Here is a 21,212-nt window from a genome sequence, read left to right as displayed (position 1 = left end):
CTTCCCTCACCGTTAGGAAATGTGCTAAAAGCCTTTCACCCAGGCCATCTTTTCTCATGCCCAGCACTGTCTGGGTGGTCTGAGAAGTACCCCAACAGGCACACCTAGACAATGGGACTGTTTACAGGAAAGCTCGGGAGATGGAGGTGGGGGTCGGTGACAGGAGTGTGGGGGACGGCCTCCACTACACTGGCTCCTGCTCTTTGCCCCACCTGTGGCCTGGTGCTACTCTGGAGCACTTAGCCAAGCTGATCAGAGCAGCCTGACTGAAAAAGTTCTAGCCCCCACTGGCAGTGTTACTGTTTCAAAGCCAACACTCCACCCACCTGCCTTATAAGCACCCTGGTTCCTAGCTCCATGGACTCATAGGCTGAGGACATAAGGACAATGGCATTTGGAAAGTGAAGGAGGTACAGAGGACCAACTCTCAGGATGCCCTACCTCCTCTGAGGCTGGATGGCTGGAACCCTGCTCCCACCCCTGCTGTCTGAAAACTCTTTCTTTCTGGTGAGCTCACCTGTAATGGTCAGCCAGGGAAGCTGCTCACTCCTGCCCACCCCTGAGTTGCTCTCCCTAATCTCTCTACCAGCCTGTTCCTCCTTTGCCTCCCACCCTTCCTTCTTCTAACAGCCTGAAGCCAGGGCCAGGGCAAGTCCAAACAATCATCATCCTGGCTGGGGGATACACCCGGGGAGGGCAAGAGACGTCTACCTTCATCTAGGCAAGCTGGAACTCACCCGTATTTGGACTGATGACTTGCAAGGCCCCAGAGTAGGTTGTAGGGTAGGAGGTGGCTAGACACAGAGGTAGTAGTGGTCCCAGACAGTGGGTATCCTATGGATGGGAAAGGACCTGAGGAGATCACTCTCAGTTGTTGGACCCTAAACCTCTTGTCACCAATCCTGAGACTGTTAGTACTCTCTTGGAGCCCATTAGTTAAAGCACTAAAATGTTTGCTTTCTAGCAGTCTGGCGCCTCTCAGCTCCTCTGGGCCACTGTGAGCAGCACCTTGTACGGCTCCAGGCCAAAGGCCTACTTAAAGCCCTCAGAGTAAATAGAGTTTCCCTCACTTAGCACCCTACATCTATGAGCGAGGCTCCTGGCAACCACAAATGCTAACAGACTCAGAAAGGGACAGTTTAACTGTAACCACAATACACGGTTGATACTGTGGACCCCAGAGGGAGGAGCCCTCTAACTGGAGGATAAGGCTTCCTGGAAGAAGAGGTTAGTGTTCTTGGTCTTGAGGGATGGGGTATGTTTAGATAGGGCCGGCTATCCATCTAATCTGAGGGCACAGACATGGTGAGTCAAAGAACGAGATGGAAGATCCCAGAATAATCACTTTGACCAGGATGAATGGCTGCAGAGAGGGTCAAAAAGAGCTGGGATCCAGCTGTACAGTTCCAGGCTGTGGGATTTGGAATATATTTTGAGAGCAACATGGAATGGGCAAAGTTTGCAGGGCACTATTCCCACTGCAGCTGATAGGCAACATTCACAATGACCAGGGTGCAGTGGGTGCCCTGGCCACGTTACAAAGTGGCATAGCTGATCTCCCCTGAGCTATAGTCACCAAAATGAAAGATAGAATTATCACTAGGTGGACGGCAGCATAAACAATTTCCTGACCAACACCTGAGTGGTATTCTCTCATCATCCAATCAACAGAAATTGTTATACTTCACTGTCATAGCTAACTCAGGCAGCATGAACATCCTAATCATGGCACATCCCCTTCCACACCCCCAGGACCAATCATAGTACCACCATTACCAACAGTTCCAACCTGAGTCCAGTGACCACAAATCCCCAAATCTGACACCTCCACTATCAGCCCCCTCTGTTCCAGACATACCACAGTCATCAACCACAATGTCAACAGAACCCCAATTCCCACCACCAAGGGCCCCCCCACACGGAGTGAAGGCATGGCACCACCTTGATACCTCCCAGATCGAAAGAGGGACCACAGCTGCACAGTGCAGTGTGGCCACACTCTCCCTTAGGCAGATCTGAGTCTAGTTTGCTTGGGTTTTATTTTTTAACCGGGTGTTTAAACTGAATTATGGGTTTGGGGGTAGAGTGTGTGCTTAGCACATCTATAAGGCCCTGAGTTCTATCCCCAACACCAAACATTTCTCATTGAAAAATGAAAAAAGGAATCTGAGTGTATGACAAGTCAGAAAGCAGCTGTGGAACTATAGGCCAGGCCGGGCCGATCTCATGGGCACTCTCTTTAGGACTGAAGTAAGTTCTCTGCAGTGCTTGTTTGCTGGTGCCTGGTTTTGGAATTTCTGGAAACTTGTGGAACCTCATGCAGAAACTGACATGAACAAGAACACAAGATCCTTCAGGATGTACTGTGATGTCTCTTCTTCCCTCTCTAGACCCTGGTGACTGCTTGGTGTTGGGAAAGAGTGTGATCCTAGAGAGGATGCACTCAGTAATAACTGAGAGTAGCAGGCACATGTGCATGCCCATGCTTCCCTGATGGTGACCTTTGTCCCAGCTCTGTGGTCAATGGTGAACTTTGCTGGGGCCTACATCCAGCTCCAACTTCATTGCCTGAAATCCAGGCTTCATTTGGAACTATAGCTAGGGAAAGCTGCAGATATGCTGGGCTGTAGCATACTGGGAAAAAGGGGACAGCCAGCCAGTGTCTTCTTTGCATAGCCCAGACATTTCCATCACTCCCATCCTGGGCAGGGTCTTCAGTTTCTAGTGGTCCACTGGAAATGTGGAACGGAACCAGGGAAGGACAGGACGGTCTATGTCATCCTGAGCTTTCCCATACTTGGCCACCCTGTGAGGAGGCCTCCAACAGCCAGCTTAGGAGCATTCAAGGTCTACAGTTTCTCTGGGATAGCCACGTAATCAGCATGGATTTCAGGAGCAAGGTGTTTCACAGAGGATGGGCAAGTGGCCTCATAGAAGTGTCAAGGACAGCACTGCCCAAGGCCTCCTCTCTGACAACTAAGCCATGTCAGTCTTGGGCAGGACATAGCTAACACAGGCCCATTTGAATGCGCTCTTCACTATGGGATAGCCTGACCACAACTTCACTACTTCTCCAGCTCTAACCCTTCTGTTCACTTGTATCTTTTCCCTTTCTTACTGGATGGAGATCATTTAGGAGATGCTTTGGTAAGCAGCTTGTGGCTTCCTGACATTCCTATCTGGGACAGACAGAGATATCTCACAACTTGCTCCTCCATGTGTGGTCCATAGACCAACAGCATCAGCATTTCCAGGGAACTTGCTGGAAATCAGTCTCAACCCCACTCTAAACTCAACAAACTAGAAGCTGCTGTGTGATATTTTCTGCTGGTTTTGTTTTACGACAGGGTCTCACAATATAGCCCAGGTTGTCCTGGAACTCCCTGTATGTTACCCAGGCTGGCCTCAAACTCACAAAGCCAGCCAAATGCTGGGATAATTGGTGTGTGCCACCAGTCTACCTAGCTCTGTGGTGTTTCACCAGAGAGGCAGTGTCTCTCAACCCCGGGTCCCTGGTCTCCAGATGAGACCTAGAAGAAGAATCATCCAGGGAGGTGGGAGGGGAAGGGAAGAAGGGGCTGACATTGGCACTGTGGAGCACGAGGAAGAGAGAAGTGCTGAGATGTTACTTGGGTCCAGCAAGGATTTGCCTCTGAACAGAGACAGATCACCTTGGCTGACCACGAGAAGAGGTCTCTTTCTTCCTCTGTGAAATACTGGTTAAGGCTTCAAGTCAAACTGACCCTCAGTCATTTTGTTCCCATGGGTAAGTTCCGGAACCTTGGGTAGATGCATTCTGTTTCCATTCCCTCACTTATTAAATAGAGTTGACTAAGCCCCCATCAGAGAGCTGTTATGAGAAGTTAAGGGAATAATGATGGAAGCGTAGTATAAAGTGAGCAAATAAATGGCATGGTTCTGGGGGAGCTATTACAGCTTGCAAGAGTTTCATTTGTTCTGTTACTATTGTTACAGAGAGAAATGTCAGTCAAAGATCTAAGAATGAGCTGGGTGTGGTGGTTCCTTCCTGTGGTCCCAGTTAACAGGGAAGCTGAAGCAGGAGAATGACTTGAATTCAGGTGTTAGAGCAGTTGAGAGGGATGAGAGGGAAGAGGAGAGAGAGAGAGAGAGAGAGAGAGAGAGAGAGAGAGAGAGAGAGAAGCAGGGAGAAAGAGAAAAAGTCAAGACAGGATGTGTGTCCCTCTGTTTTCTCATGGTTTGTGTGGGAGGGCCAGGATTGTAGATTGTAGTGAGTGCTTGTTGGGGAAGGGGTGTACATGTACATTTCTATGCATGTGTCTGGAAGCCAGAGGTCAATGTCAAGTGTCTTCCTCAGCTGCTGTCTATTTTAGTTTTTGAGACAGGGTCTCCCACTGAACCTGAAGATCAGCTGGCTAGCAAGCCCCAGAGATCTCTTCTCTTTGTTTTCCCTGTGCTAGAATTTCAGGCTGATGCAGATGGCTTTTTACATTTCTTTTGTGATGCTAGGAATCTGAATTCAAGTCCTCACGCTTAAGCAGCGAGCATTTTACTGACTGAGACATCTCCCCAGCCCTATGGCTGAGTTTTCATTCTCTGTCCCATTGCCAGGGAGCAGAACTAATCCTCTCAATCCAAACCTGACTGATCTGTCTTCTTAGAGGACTTTTGGGGCAGTCTGGGCTCACAGAACACCCAGGCGTTCAGACGGAGGCGTGTGGACATCTGGTCTACCTGTACTGGCACCAGCTAGTGCTGGGTATGTCCATCCTGCCAGATCACACTGCTCCACATAGGCAGAGCGGCCATTTCTCTACATGCAATAGAAAGAGCCTTCAGCTCTACATGTGCTTGGAGCCATGTTCACACCACTCTTGAATGGATAGCACACCCAGCTACCTGGTGATATGAGACTCTATCAGCTCAGTAGGGTCTACCTGTGCCCTCCCTATAGGTCCTGCCACTCCTCAGAGTATATCACGAAAGGGGCACAAATTTCTGTATCTCCGAATGGTCCTTGACCACATTACCCCTTCTAGTTCATGTACCCTTGGTCCGCTTTCCATGGTAGCTTCTGTCTGTCACCTTCTGTCAGATGTACCGTCAGTGCCCTGGGCTAAACACCCAGCTTCTTGTGGCCCTAGAGCCTAGGACTTTTACACTCAAATATCTTTTTTGAAGGGGAGGAGGCTATAGCATCCTTCCCCAGACGTAATTTATGCCCCCGACTGAATGTGCAAGCACTAGGGGAAAGGCAAAGGCAAACTGGACAGGAAGGGGACCAGGGTTGATATCTAAGTGTGCTTTCCCACTGCATTGTGGTTTACTGAGAAAGAAAAATCAGGAAGTTCCGAAAAGCTGAGGGGTAAACATCCCGCTAAGATTATGTTGCCAGGCCCCTCCCTCAGTTCTGACCATGCCCCGCAGGGATTCGAGAGGCGCTCTTTCCCAGCACCTTGAGCCTGTTCCCTCACACACACCTGCATCCCGCTCCGATGCAGAACAGATGGTACTTTCCATCCACCCCCTTCCACCCCACACCATGGAGAGGGCCTCACCAGACCTGGGGCCCACATGACCTGTTGTCTTTTTGATCCCACCTCGTCAGCACCCCTATTGAGCATGCTCCGGTGTGCACCAGCCAGGCCACGCCCCCGCTGCTGCCTGCTTCTGCCCAGCCGCCTGCTGCTGCCTCTCCCATTGCAGCCTCGCCAACCCTGGCCACAGCTGCCACCGCCCATGCCGCTACTGCCTCTGCTGCAGGTCCTGCCTCAAGCCCTGTGGAGAGTCCGAGGTAACTGGTGGTCCACAGATGCCAGACCTAATACTGGGGAAAGGAAGCAAGAAAGGACCCCCTGTAAGCCTCTGTGTGGGCAGCTAAGTCCAAATGGGCCCCTGATGTTTTCCGAGGAAGCCAAGGCTGGTACTACCTGGTGCAGAGTGAAGGGGAGGTCAGGATGCATTTTGTGAGGTACACCAGCCATGATTAATGAGAGAGTTTTGTTATTGCTTTCCCCCCCCAACCAGGGGAACATCCCTGATGATAGATAAAAGTCACACACACACACATCACGCATAGCAAAGGAACACTATGCACAGTCTTTGTTCTTAGAACACAGAAAGGGAAGATAACAGTCACCCACATGGGCTGGGAGAAATCAAGGAAGGCTCCTTGGAGGTGGGAACATTGAACTAGTCAGGTCAGACAGCTTAGCTACTAACTTGCCCACCTCCTCATCCTTTTCTTCTCTTGATGTGGAAACAGTCTAACTTCAGATGTCCCTATTGTACTGGGATTTAAATCTCCCACTCTGTGCAGAGCTTTACTATTTGAAACCTTGAGAAAGTGATTTTAACCTCTGAACCTCAGTTCCCTCATCAGTTATATGTCTAAAGAAGCACATGTATATTGGGCTCATTATTGGAAAGACTTGTCCATAAAGCCCCTAGCACACACGAAACAGTTAAAATAAGTACTTTGAATTCCAGTGTCTCAGCCTGTCTTCCTGGGTACCCACCAAAACAGAGGCCAAAGGAAGGGGGCATGCAGGGAGGGGAAAGAGGGGGGCTGGGTGGGTCACTCCAGAGTGGCCAGCTGGTACAAGAGCAGGCTTGGCCCAGTTGTGTTTTGCAGGCTTCCAGGAACTGCTCAGCTTGTTTGTGCCAGGACCCAGACTTCCCAGCCCCCAGGAAAACTTTGGGTCAGGGTGTATAGGGTCATGGTGCAGCCTGAGGCAGCTTCCCAGCATCCCCTGTGGTGCCAAGCCCAGGCTTTCTCCAGCCCAGTTCAGTCACTGGTGGGGGAGCCTGGTCCTGGCTTCCAGAGTGCTTCTGTCCCATTTGCCGAGGACAGGCTCAAGCAGACTGCCTCCACTCTTCCTCTGCAGACCCTCCTCTCATTAGGGCCTTGCTTCCTTCACAGAGCAGGAACTCCGATGAAAGATGAGAAATGTCCCTGTTGTGGAGAGGTGGGGGAGACCTTCCAATGTGCATAGGGAAAGAGAAGTCCTGGGTGCTGAAGCCTACGAGCAGTCTAGCCCCAACCCCATCCATCCATCTCTCACTGAAGGGCAAACTCCAGCTCCATGCTCCGGGCCTCCATGTCTGGGCTGCCCACTCACTGCTGATGGCCTCAGGAGACCCCCATGAGAATGAATTCTTCCTTTTCATTACCTTACCAAGAGAGCAGAGGAGGATTCCACAGGGCACTGGGCTACACTGGGAGGGCCAGAGAGTGCACTGTGAGCACGGATGCCTCCCTTCCTTACACGTGGGCTCAAAAAGAGCTGGGGCTAGAGATGCTCATTGCATGTGCACCTTCACCAGATGTCTTCGGCTTCTGCTTCCTTTCCCCATGCCAATCCAGGATGCTGGCAAGGTATTCCCCAGTGGTAGGAAAGTCTGGCCCTGACCCACTGGCCTTATCCAGCCACACAGAAGCTGGGCACCCTTTGCACACCATGTCTTCCTCTCCACCAATGTGGTGGGAAGGGAAAGGAAGGGTGCATAGCACCCAGGGCTGGGATGCTGCTCTGAAGATTACTTTACCTCTGCCTGGGACAGTATCCAGACTTCCTTTGGTCCACTCAAGTTATTGGTGACAGATTATTATGCCAGGGCCATCCCTTCCAGAGACCCAGACAAGAAGGCAATCCTTCTTCCTACAGCTTGGCCCAGCAGGTCCAGTGGGCCCATAGGGAAGAGATGGAAGAAACACAGGATGCCAAAGGTTGGGGTGTATTTCCAAGGTTCATTTCTCCAGCATCTCACCAATGGCCCATTTGCTGGGTGTGGTCAAGTGTCCCCTTTAGGATATAGAACATGTAAGGAGGGAAAGCTATTCATCCATCCGAAATGAAGAAAAAGGTTTCACAAACAAGTAAGATTGGGAAACACTGCATCAGGCAGGATTAAGCTTCTGGATGCTGGGAGTTCCTGCAGCCTTCAGCTCCCAAGAGGGAGGCCAGGCTCAGCAGGTTCCTGAGGGCAAACAACTGGGACATTTTTGGACATCTCCTTGCCTCCATTGTCCCTGAGCCACGTGTGGGAAAAGGCTGCTTACTCTAGAGTCTTGACAGCTGAGCCAACAGGAGGAAGCAATCGTCTAAGAAGTAGAGTGGTTTGCTGGGCCTCCTCGCTTCTTCCCATGAACAATGTCAGGACATTTTTTTTTCTCAAAAAACATGAGACGACTGCTTCCTCCAGCAACAACATAAAAGAATAAGGTAAGGAGGGGCTGGAGAGATGGCTCAGTGGTTAAGGGCACTGACTGCTCTCCCAGAGGTCCTGGGTTCAAGTCACAGCACCCACAAGGCAACTCACAACTGTCTGTAACTGCAGGATCTGAAATCCCCACACAGTCTATGTACACGCAGCAAAACATCATTGCAAATAAAAATAAATAATTTTTTTAAAAATTTATTTTATTATGTATATGGTGTTCTGCCTGCACACCAGAAGAGGGCACCAGATCTCATTACAGATGGTTGTGAGCCACCATGTGGTTGCTGGGAATTGAACTCAGGGCCTCTGGAAGAACAGCCAGGGCTCTTAACCTCTGAGCCATCTCTCCAGCCCCTAAATAAATTATTCAAAAAAAAAAAAAAAAGTTCGCGCCAGCCTGGGCTACAGAGTGAGTTCCAGGAAAGGGCGCAAAGCTACACAAAGAAGCCCTGTCTCAAAAAGCCAAAAAAAAAAAAAAAAAGCCAAGCAGTGGTGGCGCACGCCTTTAATCCCAGCACTCAGGAGGCAGAGCCAGGCGAATCTCTGTGAGTTCGAGGCCAGCCTGGTCTACCAAGTGAGTTCCAGAAAAGGCACAAAGCAACACAGAGAAACCCTGTCTCGAAAAACAAACAAAAGATAAGGAGACCAGGTCACCAGGGCGTCCCAGAAAGGGGAGTAGCTGTGACCATCTCCACCTCCCTCGCTTCTCTCTTCCCTTCCTCCCTCTGCCTAGGTCCACAGGCCTCGGGCTACAATTCCCTCTGTGGATGAAGCGCTTTCCATGCGTTCTTCTGCCTGGCTGGCACCTTCCCAAAGTGGTAGTGCTAGCCACAGGGAGTAGCTTCATCCCCTCTAAGACCCTTTGGCTTCTTGGTAGACTCTGAAAACAATCCAGTGCGTGTTTCTGTCATAGTCCTGCCTAGAGATCAGATAGCAAACCCGCCACGGCTTTAGGTACCCAAGACCAATGGACTGTTCTTCTTGTAACTCTTCTGTCTTGGTTCCAGGCCACAGGCCTCTGCCTACAGCCCTACAGCAGCTTCTCCAGCACCCTCTGCCCACACCAGCTACAGTGAGGGCCCAGCTGCCCCTGCGCCCAAGCCCCGAGTCGTAACCACTGCCAGCATCCGGCCTTCTGTTTACCAGCCAGGTGAGAGCCAGAGGGAGCGGGGCAGGGGCTCAAAGGGCCATCTGCTCCACGCCAAGCCCCAGAAGTCAAGGAGGTTCAGCTCTCCCTGTCTGCCCCTGGTTGCAGGGTAGAATCTTAGGGAGACTTTGAGCCTGTGTTTGACCTTGGAAGGCAGGCGGGCTGGACCAGGCTGGGATGGAGCCTGGACCAGGCTGGGATGGAGCCATCTAGCTCTTAGGAAAGGGATGATGCTCATGGCTGGATGTTTCCAGACTAAGTTGAGAGAAAAGAGGGCTGGGGATTGGAGAGCGGGGTGGCCGAAGTCAAATGCTGTTTCTCTGAGAATCTGGGTCAGCCTCAAACTGGAAGACAAGAAACTAAGAAAAATGCCCCAGGCTTTCAGCCAGGTTACTGTGTCACTTTGTCCTTTGAGCAAGCTGCTCAGCCAGTCTAGTGTGTGGTTTCCTCGGGTGACAGGACAGCTGGGGCACATGTGACACAGCAGCAAAGGGTTTCCTCACAGTGGACCCCAGGCAGAACTCCCTGGTTGCCAGCCTGTCTCTGTGGCCCCTTCCAGTCTGTGCCCAGGGTTTTCCTCCAGGGCTGAGAAGTAGCCTGCTCCCTAATCTCCTAGGCAGAATGGGCCTTCTTCCTCAGAGCCCAAGGTAGGTCTCAGGCTGGTGCAAGGCCACTTTCCTGTCAGCCATTGCTCTAAGAACCCAAGGATGCTCTAGCAGGTTTTGTTGTTTGGTTTGTTTGTTTGTTTGTTTTAGGTTAGCGGGAAGTGCCACGCGCTCTGACTCTGCCTATAGTAAGGCCCTTGACATCCAAACCCTGAGTCTAGTCCCTGTCTTCTGGGTTCTGATCCTGAACTTTAGGAGGGCAGGGCTGTGGCAGATTTTCTCTTTTGTATATGCCTGACTTGAGCTTGCCATGAGGAGACAGCCCACAAAGGTGTAGAAAAATAAACAGGGGCTAGAGGTGTCAACTTGGTGGTAGAGTGAGTGCCTAACACATGTGAGGCTCCTGGGTTCAATCCCTAGACACACACACACACACACACACACACACATACACACACTCATACACGCATGCACAAATGACAGACAGGCAAGCAGGCTGATGGCGACCACATCATAGAGTGACAGAGAGACCATAAGCAATGATGACTTTCTATTTACTGTCATAATACAAATATCTTTCTCTTCTCAAAATTATTATACACACGTAATTTGTTTTGCTTTTGAGACGGGGTCTCTCTATGTAGCCCTGGCTGTCCTGGAACTATCCCTGTAGACCAGGCGGGCCTCTAACTCAGATATCCACCTGCCTCTGCCTTCCGAGTACTGGGTTTAAAGGCGTGTACCACCACCGCCCAGCACACATAAAAGTTTTAATAGACTTTTTGTGTGCCTGTTTGTTGGCAGGGCGGCTCATGTAGCCCAGGCTGGCTGTTGATCCTCCTGCCTGGACCTCCCAAGTACTGGGATTATAAACATGTGCCACCACACCCAGTTTAACAGACTTTTAAAAGAACAGTTTTCAGTTCACAGCAAAACTGAACAAAAGGTGTCATTTTCCAACTATCCCTTCCCCTCGCCCCATGCACACAACCCGCCTTTTCCAACGCACATAGCGGTAATTCATGGTAGGCTGAGGAAGGGAGTAAGTTACAGACGTGTTTAAGAAAGATGTGGGTCATTTCAAGGGAGAAGGAAAAGGGGCTTGTGTTCCACAAGTATGAAATGCCCAAGTAGCTTTGGGGTGAAGAACAGCACATACAAAGTCTCGCCTCCAAAGTGTATCCTGTTAAGATGTGAGTGAGACCCTAGGAAGCTTTCCTCTGGGGGCCTTGCTTGGGGAAGCACACACTTGCTGAGAGGCGACAGAATCTGCTTTATAAAGAGAATTGAATATGGACAGGACACATTTCAGCTTGAGAGGAACACTCGGCCTGCCATAAGTAATAGGCAAACCACCTCACCTCTGAGACCTGAACTTTCTCATGTGAGTAAGACAGGGGGCTGGCTCTCTGCAGATGAAGCCATCTCTGTCCCTTCTTGGCCTAGGAAAGGAAGTTCTAAAGTCAAAACTTCACAGGCCGAAGTGGCATTTTGGAAGGGGATCGGTACAAATCTATGTAGGAGACAGAAAAAGCGCCCTGGTGCAGACTGGAAACCCAGAAGGAGCTTGCAGAAGGGGGATGGAGTAGTGTCAGGTGTAGGTGAGGCCTTGTGACTGCACAAGGAAGCCCTTTCCTGGCAGCACGGCCAGGCTCTTCCGGCACCTTCCCTGACCTGTCCCCTCCAGGCCCGCCAGGGGGCGGCCCCGCTTTCCAGTCGCTTCTCCGGCTCCGTCCCAGGCGGGCCAGACGTGCCGGAGCCCAGGCCTCTTGGCGGTTCCCAGGCGGTGCAGACGTTAACTCATTCCTGCCTGGAGCGGAGGAGAGGCCTGCCTCCACCCTTCCTTCCCGGGGCTCCCGGGGCGGCTGACAGTCTGCCAGGCCGGGGGAGAGAGGCAGTGCGGGTCTGCACCCCGCTCCGTCGCTGCTGGGCTTCGGGGACCAGGGCCCCGGCGAGCACTAGCAGCCCGCTCGCGGCCAGTCCCCGGCCGCAGCTTCCGGCTGGCGGAGGCAGGGTGGCGTTCGCCCTGGGATCTTATCTCTGGCGCCGGGGCTGGGCGTCCGCTCCCCAGAACACCTGGGGCCCGGGCCTGCTTGACCAGTGGGCGGAGGACACTGTGGGCCCGGGGACGGCCACGTTGGCCCGCGGGCCGGGCGGCGACCGGGGCGCTCGCTGAGGACCTAGCCCGGGCCGGAGTGACTCAGATCACCTTGTTTAATTACACAGTCCCGGGGCCGCCGAGTGCGATAGGAGCCTTTTGAACGTGCCAATTAGAGATGAAATATCACCTTCTAATTTGAACCGGCTTAATTCCGTCACGTAGAAATAGCAACAGCCCGGGGCTCCGAGATGGGAATATCAGGTCTTTTCCGGCATTCAGGGCATGGAGGGACAAGGCAGGCAAGAACTGTAGGGAGGGGGACCATGCTCTCTGCATCTGCATCCCTCTCCCCAGGGATCTGCTAGACAACCGCTCCAAGTGGCAAGTCCTCCTCCGGCCGGCCCGCTGTAGCTCCAGTGGCAAGGAAGTGGCTAAACCGGGTCTGGATTCCAGCCTTCTCTGCGGCCTTGTGTTGGGGTTTGGAAAGAAGGAGGTTCAGGGAGTCGAAAGGCCTCGGATGGGAGGAAGAGAATGTCCGCCCTGCAGAGGGAGTGGTTGGAGGGGAGGCAGTAAGGCCCGTTGACTTGGAACGAGCATGCTGAAGCCTGTTTCTGTGTTCAGAGTGGTTTAGAGAGATCTGGAGCCAAGAGGGGTGAGTTCAGGTACGAAGCTTGCAAGCTGGCTGACCTTGAGTGGCCGCTTAAGCTCTCCAAGTTGTCTGTAAAGTTGACTCACAAGTATTCTGCCTTCTTGTAGACTGTTACACAAAATTCTGTGAGGAAGCCAACAGCACTTGGCAGCCACTGTTTCAAAGAGGGCTGCCATCCTAGAGGAACCCATTTTTACAGCTTTAAAAAGTAAAAGAAAGCGGGGTGAAATTGATTTAAATACTTTTATTTAGCTCAGCATATGACATTTTCAGGGAATTTTTGTTTGTATGTTTGTTTGTTTGTTTTGAGACAGGGTTTCTCTGTGTAGCCCCGATTGTCCTGGAACTCTGTAAACCAGGCTGGCCTGGAACTCAAAGATCCTCCTGCCTCTGCCTCCCTGGTTCTGAGATTAAAGGTGTGTGCCATCACACCAGGAGATCACATATATGCACATATATATATATATATATATATATATTTCATTTTATGTGCATAGGTATGCTGCCTGGATGTGAGGGTGTTGGATCACCTGAAACTGGAGTTACAGATAACTGTAAACTACCATGTGGGTGCTGGGAATTGAACCCACGTCCTCCAGAAGAGCAGCCAGTGCTCTTGACCACTGAGCCATATCTCCAGAGCCATACCTTCAGCCTCCTCACTCCCTTTTAATTGTATGTATGTGTGTGTCTGTGCCCTTGAGTGAAGCTGCCCATACACAGGCCCTGAAGAGGGTGTGGAATCCCTTGAAACCTGAGTATAAAGTTAAGATCTGTGAGACACGAACTTGGGAGGCAGAGGCAGGCAAATCTCTGTGAGTTCAAGGCCAGCCTGGTCTACAAAGTGAGTTCTAGGACAGCCTGGGTGGTTACACAGAAAAGCTCTGTCTCTCTCTATATATATATTGGGCACTCTGAGACATGAGTGTTAGAAACCCAACTCCTGTCTTCTATGAGAGCAGTACATGCTCTTAACCACTGGGCATCTTCCCAGATGCAGCTCAGTATATCAAAAATGTTTTAGAGCCAGACACTGTACTGGTATATGCTAGCTATTTGGGAAGTTGAGGCAGGAAGGTCACTGAGGTCAGTCTGGGTAACACCTGACTCAAACAACAAACAAACAAGGGGCTGAAGAGGTGGACCAGTGGTCAAGAGCACTAGCTGCTCTTCCATGGAACCCACAACCAGCTCACAACCTTCTGTTACTCCAGTTCCAGAGAATCTGCACCCTCTTTTGGCTTCCCCAGGTACCAGGCATGCAAGTGGTATAGAGACATACATGCAGGCATACATCTGTGCACATTCAAAGAAATGAATAGTTTTTAACATATAATCAATATACGATAATTATGACTGAGACAATTTATATTATTTTACTAAGTCTTCAAATTTTTACATTTAATAGCACATCTTAATTTATACTAAGCATTTCAGGTGCTTAGAGACCACATAAGGCCATGGTCTAGACATCACAGGGCTTTTGCTCATAATCCCTTTTAGAGTCAGGTGTCGGGGCACAAGCCTGTAATCCAGCACCCAAGAGGCACAAGGATCATTGAACTTTTTTTCTTTTAAGATTTATTTATTTATTTATTTATTTATTTATTTATTTATTTATTTATTATGTATACATGCCAGAAGAGGGCATCAGACTTCATTATAGATAGTTGTGAGCCACCATGTGGTTGCTGGGAATTAAACTCAGGTCCTCTGGAAGGGCAGCCAGTGCTCTTAACCACTGAGGCATCTCTCCAGCGCCTAGATCACTGAACTTTTGAGGCTAGCCTGGAATACATAGTAAGCTCCAGGCCAGCCTGGGCTATATGTTAAAAAAAAAAATACAAAAGGCTTGGCCAGATGTGATGGTACTTGTCTTTAGTCCCAGCACTTGGGAGGCAGAGGCAGGTGGAGCTCCGAATTCTAGGCCAGCCCAGTCCACAGAACAAGTTTCAGGACAGCCAAAGCTACACAGAGAAACCCTGTCTCAAACAAACAAACAAACAAACAAACAAGCAAAAAATACCACTCCTAATCACTTTTAGCAGAGGACTGTGGTTTATAAAACGAGGAAGAAGGAAAAGAAGGATAGAAAAAATGAAAAGCAAAAAGAAAGGAAGACATAACTCACAGAGAATCCCAAAGTGTACAAAGGAGGGCAGAAGCTGCTTTGAAGTTCTGTGGGACTGCCTCTCCCCACTCTTTTCTCTAAAGTGACCCTTGTCCCTCACATCTTGAGACCCTCTGGACACGAAGAAGCAAGGTAAAACTGCTGAAGTGGGTGGTAACACCTTGAGCTTGGGACTTAACAACTTTACAGAGTGCTATATCACTCCTGCAGGTTCCCACCACACCCCATGAGGTAGGCAGGGCATCATTCATTCCAGTACCAGAAAACAGGTTCAATTCCCAGCAATCCGACTTCAGAGAATCACACCTCCCTCCCCACTGCCGTCCTCCAGTACATGTGACCATAGCAGGCCTTGAGATGAGCTGATAGTACATTCCAACCTTGAAATCCAGACACGACTGTCCCTGCCATCCTCGTCCTCATTCACATTCTCTCTCTCTCTCTCTCTCTCTCTCTCTCTCTCTCTCTCTCTCTCTCTCTCTCACTCACACACACACACACACACACACACACACACACACACACACTGTATCAGGTACTTAATTAAGCACTATGTTTCTTGTATTCCTTAATCCTTACAATTATTCCAATACCATTTTTAGATGAAGAAACAGGCTCAGAGAGGTTAATGAATTTATTTACTCAAGGATGCACGGCCAGAAAGTCTTAGGAGAGTGTGAAACCATGGCTCTTCTGAGGAGTAGTGCTAGGTACGGAGCCTAAGCACTGACTCCCAAGCCTCAGATTAGGGCTTTTGATGGCTGGGCTTCCTTCCAGAGCACGGGGTCTCCTCTGGGTGTTAAAAGTGACTTCTCCGTGATGTTATACAGCAATGGAAGTTGGATTTGTGTTCTTTAGAGAGGCAGCTTGGAGTTTAGGAAGGTTTACAGTCTTGCTCTGCCACTTCCTCTGAGCTCTCAAGCCCTCGTGTGTAAAAGGGAATAACACAGAATCTGACTCAGTTGACCGACCTGCTATGTGCCTCACCCACACTGTACCTGGGAGGAAGATTCCAGCTGGAGAAGCACCTTGGGAACCAGCATCACTCTGGGGCAGCCTGCGGGGGGTTAGCAAGGGGATATATAGGTGCCCTGCACTTCCCAGTTCTGAAGCACCCAAGATGGTTCAGGGCACCAGATGGGAAAAAGAGATGGGACAGGGTCACGGTTCTGAGACCAGCTGCGATCCAGAAAGAACTGTTTCAGTACAATCCATCTCATCCAGGCCTGGCTTGAATGTGGGCAGGGAGGCTATCGTGAAATACTCCCTGGTGGGTAAGATAGTGCTCTGCCCAGAAGAATTGACTGGGAGCAGAGGTGAGGCTTCTAGAACCATCTTTGCTATAGTCAAGAACTGGCTGACCATGTGCTGAGGACACACAGCTATATCTCTTCAGCTGTCTCTGCAGTGGGGTTCTCTACAGCAAAATCTTGGGTTGTAAGAGCCCTGGCAAAGTGTTAGCAGCTGCAATGCCCTTTCTGTGTGATGAACTCAGTTTCTCCTCTCTCAGTGGAGGCAAGCAGGAGGTTTCAGTGGAAGTGCAATACATTCTTGGCCCTAATGGTAACCTCTAGGGTGTTATGTGCACTCTGAGCTTGTTCCAGGGTGATGCAGGCGAGAAGGAGAAGGGAGCAGGGATCTGGCAGAGTCAGTCAAGGACCAACTGAGCAGCTAGCCCTGGGCTGCATGGTGCTTACACCTCTGCCTAGGTTCACTATCAAATCAAGACAGAATTTCTTCCCAGCACAAATCAAGTCAAACTGTTTTTAAGACAGTGATAGTAGATGAACTTGAAACATGAATCTGAGATCCCAGCTTCCTGGACATCTGCTCCGTCTTGAAGACTAGACTAGTTACAAGTAGAGCAAACACATTCTGATTGGGATGTCTGGGAGTCAGATCACCATCCAGGGCACCACTGAAACATCCTCCACTCCAGGCTGAGTTGACCGGCTCTTACCCACTTCCTGTCCAGACACTCCCTAATCTTGCTCCCCATCTTTTATAGGACCAGGATAGCCAAGGCTTGGCAGAACCCCACCCTGAATAGCCACAATATTTATAGCTACATCCCTCCTGGGGCCTGTGCAAGCTCCCCAGGGCTCTGCTGCCACCCTTGTTTATCCCGGCTCTTGCTGAGAGTGGAAATCTGGTTCCCTGAGAAAATTCAGGCATGTGGGTCTGTAGCTTAGTGGTAGTACATTTGCTCAGTGTACTTGAGTTCCTGGATTCCTTCCAACACACACACACACACACACACACACACACACACACACACACACACGAACACCTACAACAATTGGAGTTACACTGTTCCAGTATTAAGCTCATCTTTTATGGTTCTCTGGCTGGGGCCACAGATGAGGGAGAAAGAATTCCTAACACGTATTCTTTGGGTGTTTTTGGCTTACAGTGCCTGCATCTACCTACAGCCCGTCCCCAGGAGCCAATTACAGTCCCACTCCCTATACCCCCTCCCCTGCTCCTGCTTATACCCCCTCCCCTGCTCCCACCTATACCCCCTCCCCTGCTCCCACCTATACCCCCTCCCCTGCACCAGCTTATACCCCCTCCCCTGCTCCAAACTATAACCCTGCACCATCAGCAGCCTACAGTGGGGGCCCTGCAGAGTCTGCCAGCCGCCCACCCTGGGTGACCGATGACAACTTCTCTCAGAAGTTTGCTCCTGGAAAGAGCACCACCTCTGTCAGCAAGCAGACCCTGCCCCGGGGGGCTCCAGCCTACAACCCAACAGGTCCACAGGTGACCCCTCTCGCCAGGGGCACCTTCCAGAGAGCCGAGCGCTTCCCAGCCAGCAGCCGGGCTCCCCTCTGTGGGCACTGCAGCAGTGTCATCAGGTATAGGCTTGGGTACGGGAGGGGTGGCAGAGGAAGGGCAGATATCGATCGGCAAAAGGCCAGCCCCACAGGGCAGCCTCGGGTCTCTCTGGCTCACCTCTATGAGCTTTAGCTTCCATGCCTGTGTGACACCCACATCCCTGGGGAGTTGGGAGGATTCCATGAGGTAAGTGGGTGAAGCTCCCAGCTTGGTGCCTGGTGCCAGGAGCTCCCCCTTGGGCTAAGGCTGGGTTCTGGGAATCTTCAGCCTTGTTGTCAGTAGTTTATTGAGCACATTGCAAGCTGGATGACAGTGTTGGTTTTGACCCAGCTTTCCTATAGAGTTGCTTCTGGATCTTTCTACAGACAGTCCCATGCCTCTTAGGGCTCTGATAGACAGACACTTCACTGAAATTAAAGCAAGTAATTTTCTTTAGAAGTCATGAGTGCGAGGCCAGCCTGGTCTACAAAGTGAGTTCCAGGATGGCCAGAGATACACAGAGAAGCCCTGTCTTGAAAAAAATAAAATAAAATATTATATACACACACACACATATGTCTCAGACCATGCTTATTATGCAGTTTGTCTGAGTATATGTATGGTATGTGCTTCCATATGTGAAAAGCATACTCTTTAAAAACAAGCAGAGGCCAGGCATAGTGGTGCACACCTTTGGTCCCCAGCACTAGGGAAGCAGAAGCAGGCATATCTCTCTCTAAGTTCAAAGCTAGGCTCTTCTAAAAGCTAGTTCCAGACTAGCAGGGCTAGAAAGTGAGATCCTCTCAAAAACAAAACAAGACAAAACAACAACAAAAAAGAAAAACAAAAAACAAAACAAAAAAATGAGCAGAGAAGAACTAGAAAACACAGAACTAGAAAATTAGAACCTGAAGTTTTCTGGCAGTTCTGATGTTCTGAACACTAATCTGAAATGGAAGCATCATGTGTGCAGTCTGCCACTTCCTGGCTCCAGGACCTTGAATGAGTTCCTGGGCCTTCCTGGGCCTTCCTGGGCCTCGGTTTTCTTTACGGACTCACAGGCATCGTAATAGTTCCTCCCTCATAGAATTGTTACGAGGATTATATATATTAACAAATGTAAGTTTGTTCTGGAAGAGTACCTACACTCCGTAGTTAATAAAGGCTGGCCCTGGTCATCACGGCTCACAGAATATCCTGTGATGAACTGAATCCTGTGATGTGTTTGCTCCGTCCTCTGCGGTAGATATGGAATGGCTTCTGTTGGTTAGGTGTCAGATTGTCTGTCTTTTATGACAGGGTCTCCTGTGTGGGCCTGGCTAGCCTGGAACTTACTGTGTAGACTAGACTGGCCTTGAACTCTGTGAGGGCTGCCTGCCAAGTGCTTGTGTGCACCCCCATCCCCCATCTTCTGGTTCTGTTTATTGTTACTGACATGGCAATAGACGTCGTTCTGCATGGAGCTTTCTCAGAATTACATGTTATTTCGTAGAAGGACCCTCAAAGTGGGCATCACTAGGTAAATGTGTGAAGACTGTTGGGGTTCTTAAAAAATCTGGTCCTAATTTCTGGGGTTCATTTTCATGCTGTTCTCTGCCATGCCAGGGGCCCTTTCCTAGTAGCCATGGGTCGCTCTTGGCATCCAGAAGAGTTCAACTGTGCCTACTGCAAGAACTCCCTAGCAGATGTGTGCTTTGTGGAGGAGCAGAACAACGTTTACTGTGAACGGTGCTACGAGCAGTTTTTTGCCCCACTCTGTGCCAAGTGTAACACCAAGATCATGGGGGTAAGTGGGCAGCATCTCTCTCTTTTGACTCTTGTCTTTTCTTCAACTGGACTGACTTCCTCCATTCCTGTAAGATTTTGGGGTCCTGCTAGAAATCCTATCAACAAGTTGCTGGTAACAGAGAAGGCAACTCCATTTCCATCCTAGAATGGAATCAGTTTGCCCTAACCACCGAACCAGGGAACTAATTAGCTGGGCAAGCAGTGATATACACATATGCCACCAGCTTCCAATGGTGCTGGCGCTCTGCAAAGCAAGTCCTTGCTTCACAGCCTAACCTCACTGCTCATCTGCCTGTGGCCCTGACTTCTAGTGCCCTTTCGGCAAAGTGGCCCTAAGAAGCAGGACCTCCCTTCTCCACCCTCTCCTGCCTCCCCCACCCAGCACCTGCTTTGTGAGCCCTCCTGCCCTGTTCCCTAGGCTACTTGGACAGCAGCCAGGCCTGATTCAGAAGCCAAGTCTAGCTCCCTTTCCCCTGGGAAATTTTCTGTCCTGAACTTGGATTTTTTTTTTTTTCCTCCAGGAAGTGATGCATGCTCTGAGACAGACATGGCATACCACCTGCTTCGTCTGCGCAGCCTGCAAGAAACCTTTTGGGAACAGCCTCTTCCACATGGAGGATGGAGAGCCATACTGTGAGAAAGGTAAGCATATGAGATAAGGTACAAATATGATGAAATGTGACACCATGCTGGAAGACCCTGTACCATCTCCCGTATGGGTTTAGAAAACTAAGTCCCCTCTGTGTCCACTCACATCCTACTGTCGGGGAAAGAAGGGGTTTCATGCATTTTGTTGCATGTGTGTGGTACTGGGAATCAAACCCAGGGCTTCATACAAGCTCCTGATTTTGTTTTTAATGGCTGAATCATGCTATTATACATTAGCTGAACTATTTCCCCTGCTCGTTTGGTTTCAGCTTTTGAGGAAAAGCAGTCAGAGTTACAATGTACTTTATACACCAGTCTCTGCTCCCTTCATGTTTCTAATATTTGAGTCACACATTGGTTCCCTAACTACTTGAGAAATCTTTCAAGCTATCTTGACTTGGAAATCGGGGTCTACTCTGAAAAGGGCCTTGGCTCTAGATGTCATCTTAGGGGTCTAGTCTGAAGAAGGAGGGCCTTGGCTCTAGATGTCATCTTAGGGGTCTAGTCTGAAGAAGGAGGGCCTTGGCTCTAGATGTCATCTTAGGGGGTCTAGTCTGAAGAAGGAGGGCCTTGGCTCTAGACCGCATCCTAGATTCAGTTCCTGGCTCTACCCTGAAATGGCTTTGTAACCTTGAGTAAAGCTGCTGAACTTCCCGGAGACTGTAAATACCTGCCTTATGGAGTCCTCTGAGGACGGAAGCAGGGAGGGGCTGAGGCATGGAATGGAGAGCGCCCTTTCCTCCCTGCCTATGGTGCTTTTCCTGCTTCCTTCCATCTCTCTGTACCTCAAAGTGGAACGTGTTTGTGCAACATGTGGGGAATTGTGGTAATTTCAGGAGTCACAGGCATCCTGGCCAGCTGGCTCTTCACTCCCTCCCTCCTTCCTTCACAGCCTGCTTCTTTCAGGAAGGGTTTTGAGGCAAGGTTCAATAAAGGCAACAGAGACTGGAGGCTGAACGGCAGCACCGGAAAATCAGATGAGAAAAAACAAGGAGGCTGATTATTTCATTTACAGAATAAATGAAAATACCAATGTCTAAAAAATAATATTAGTCATATCTGTGCTATCAATTTTTAAAGCAAAGCCTCCAGATTACACAAAATCAAGTTTAAAATAGAAAAAT

General features: G+C 50.0%; 1 protein-coding gene across 7 annotated transcripts in view; it reads left to right on the top strand.

Annotated features, from left to right (window-relative positions):
* Positions 1–21,212, top strand: part of Ldb3 (LIM domain binding 3) — a 62,259-nt gene that overhangs the window by 28,701 nt on the left and 12,346 nt on the right. For 4 of the 7 annotated variants that reach the window (XM_036199820.1, XM_036199819.1, XM_036199818.1 and 1 more), the window contains 4 exons: positions 9,210–9,352; positions 17,249–17,693; positions 19,258–19,438; positions 19,962–20,082. In XM_036199820.1, the coding sequence (XP_036055713.1) occupies positions 9,210–9,352; positions 17,249–17,693; positions 19,258–19,438; positions 19,962–20,082 (890 nt within the window). Of the gene's footprint in view, positions 1–5,587; positions 5,774–9,209; positions 9,353–17,248; positions 17,694–19,257; positions 19,439–19,961; positions 20,083–21,212 lie in introns of all 7 variants that reach the window. The other 3 variants (XM_036199817.1, XM_036199816.1, XM_036199813.1) reach the window with 1 other exon arrangement.

The sequence above is a fragment of the Onychomys torridus genome, chromosome 9 (assembly GCF_903995425.1).
Source record: "Onychomys torridus chromosome 9, mOncTor1.1, whole genome shotgun sequence".
Lineage (NCBI taxonomy): Eukaryota > Metazoa > Chordata > Mammalia > Rodentia > Cricetidae > Onychomys > Onychomys torridus.
This window is presented reverse-complemented; position numbering and strand designations above follow the sequence as displayed.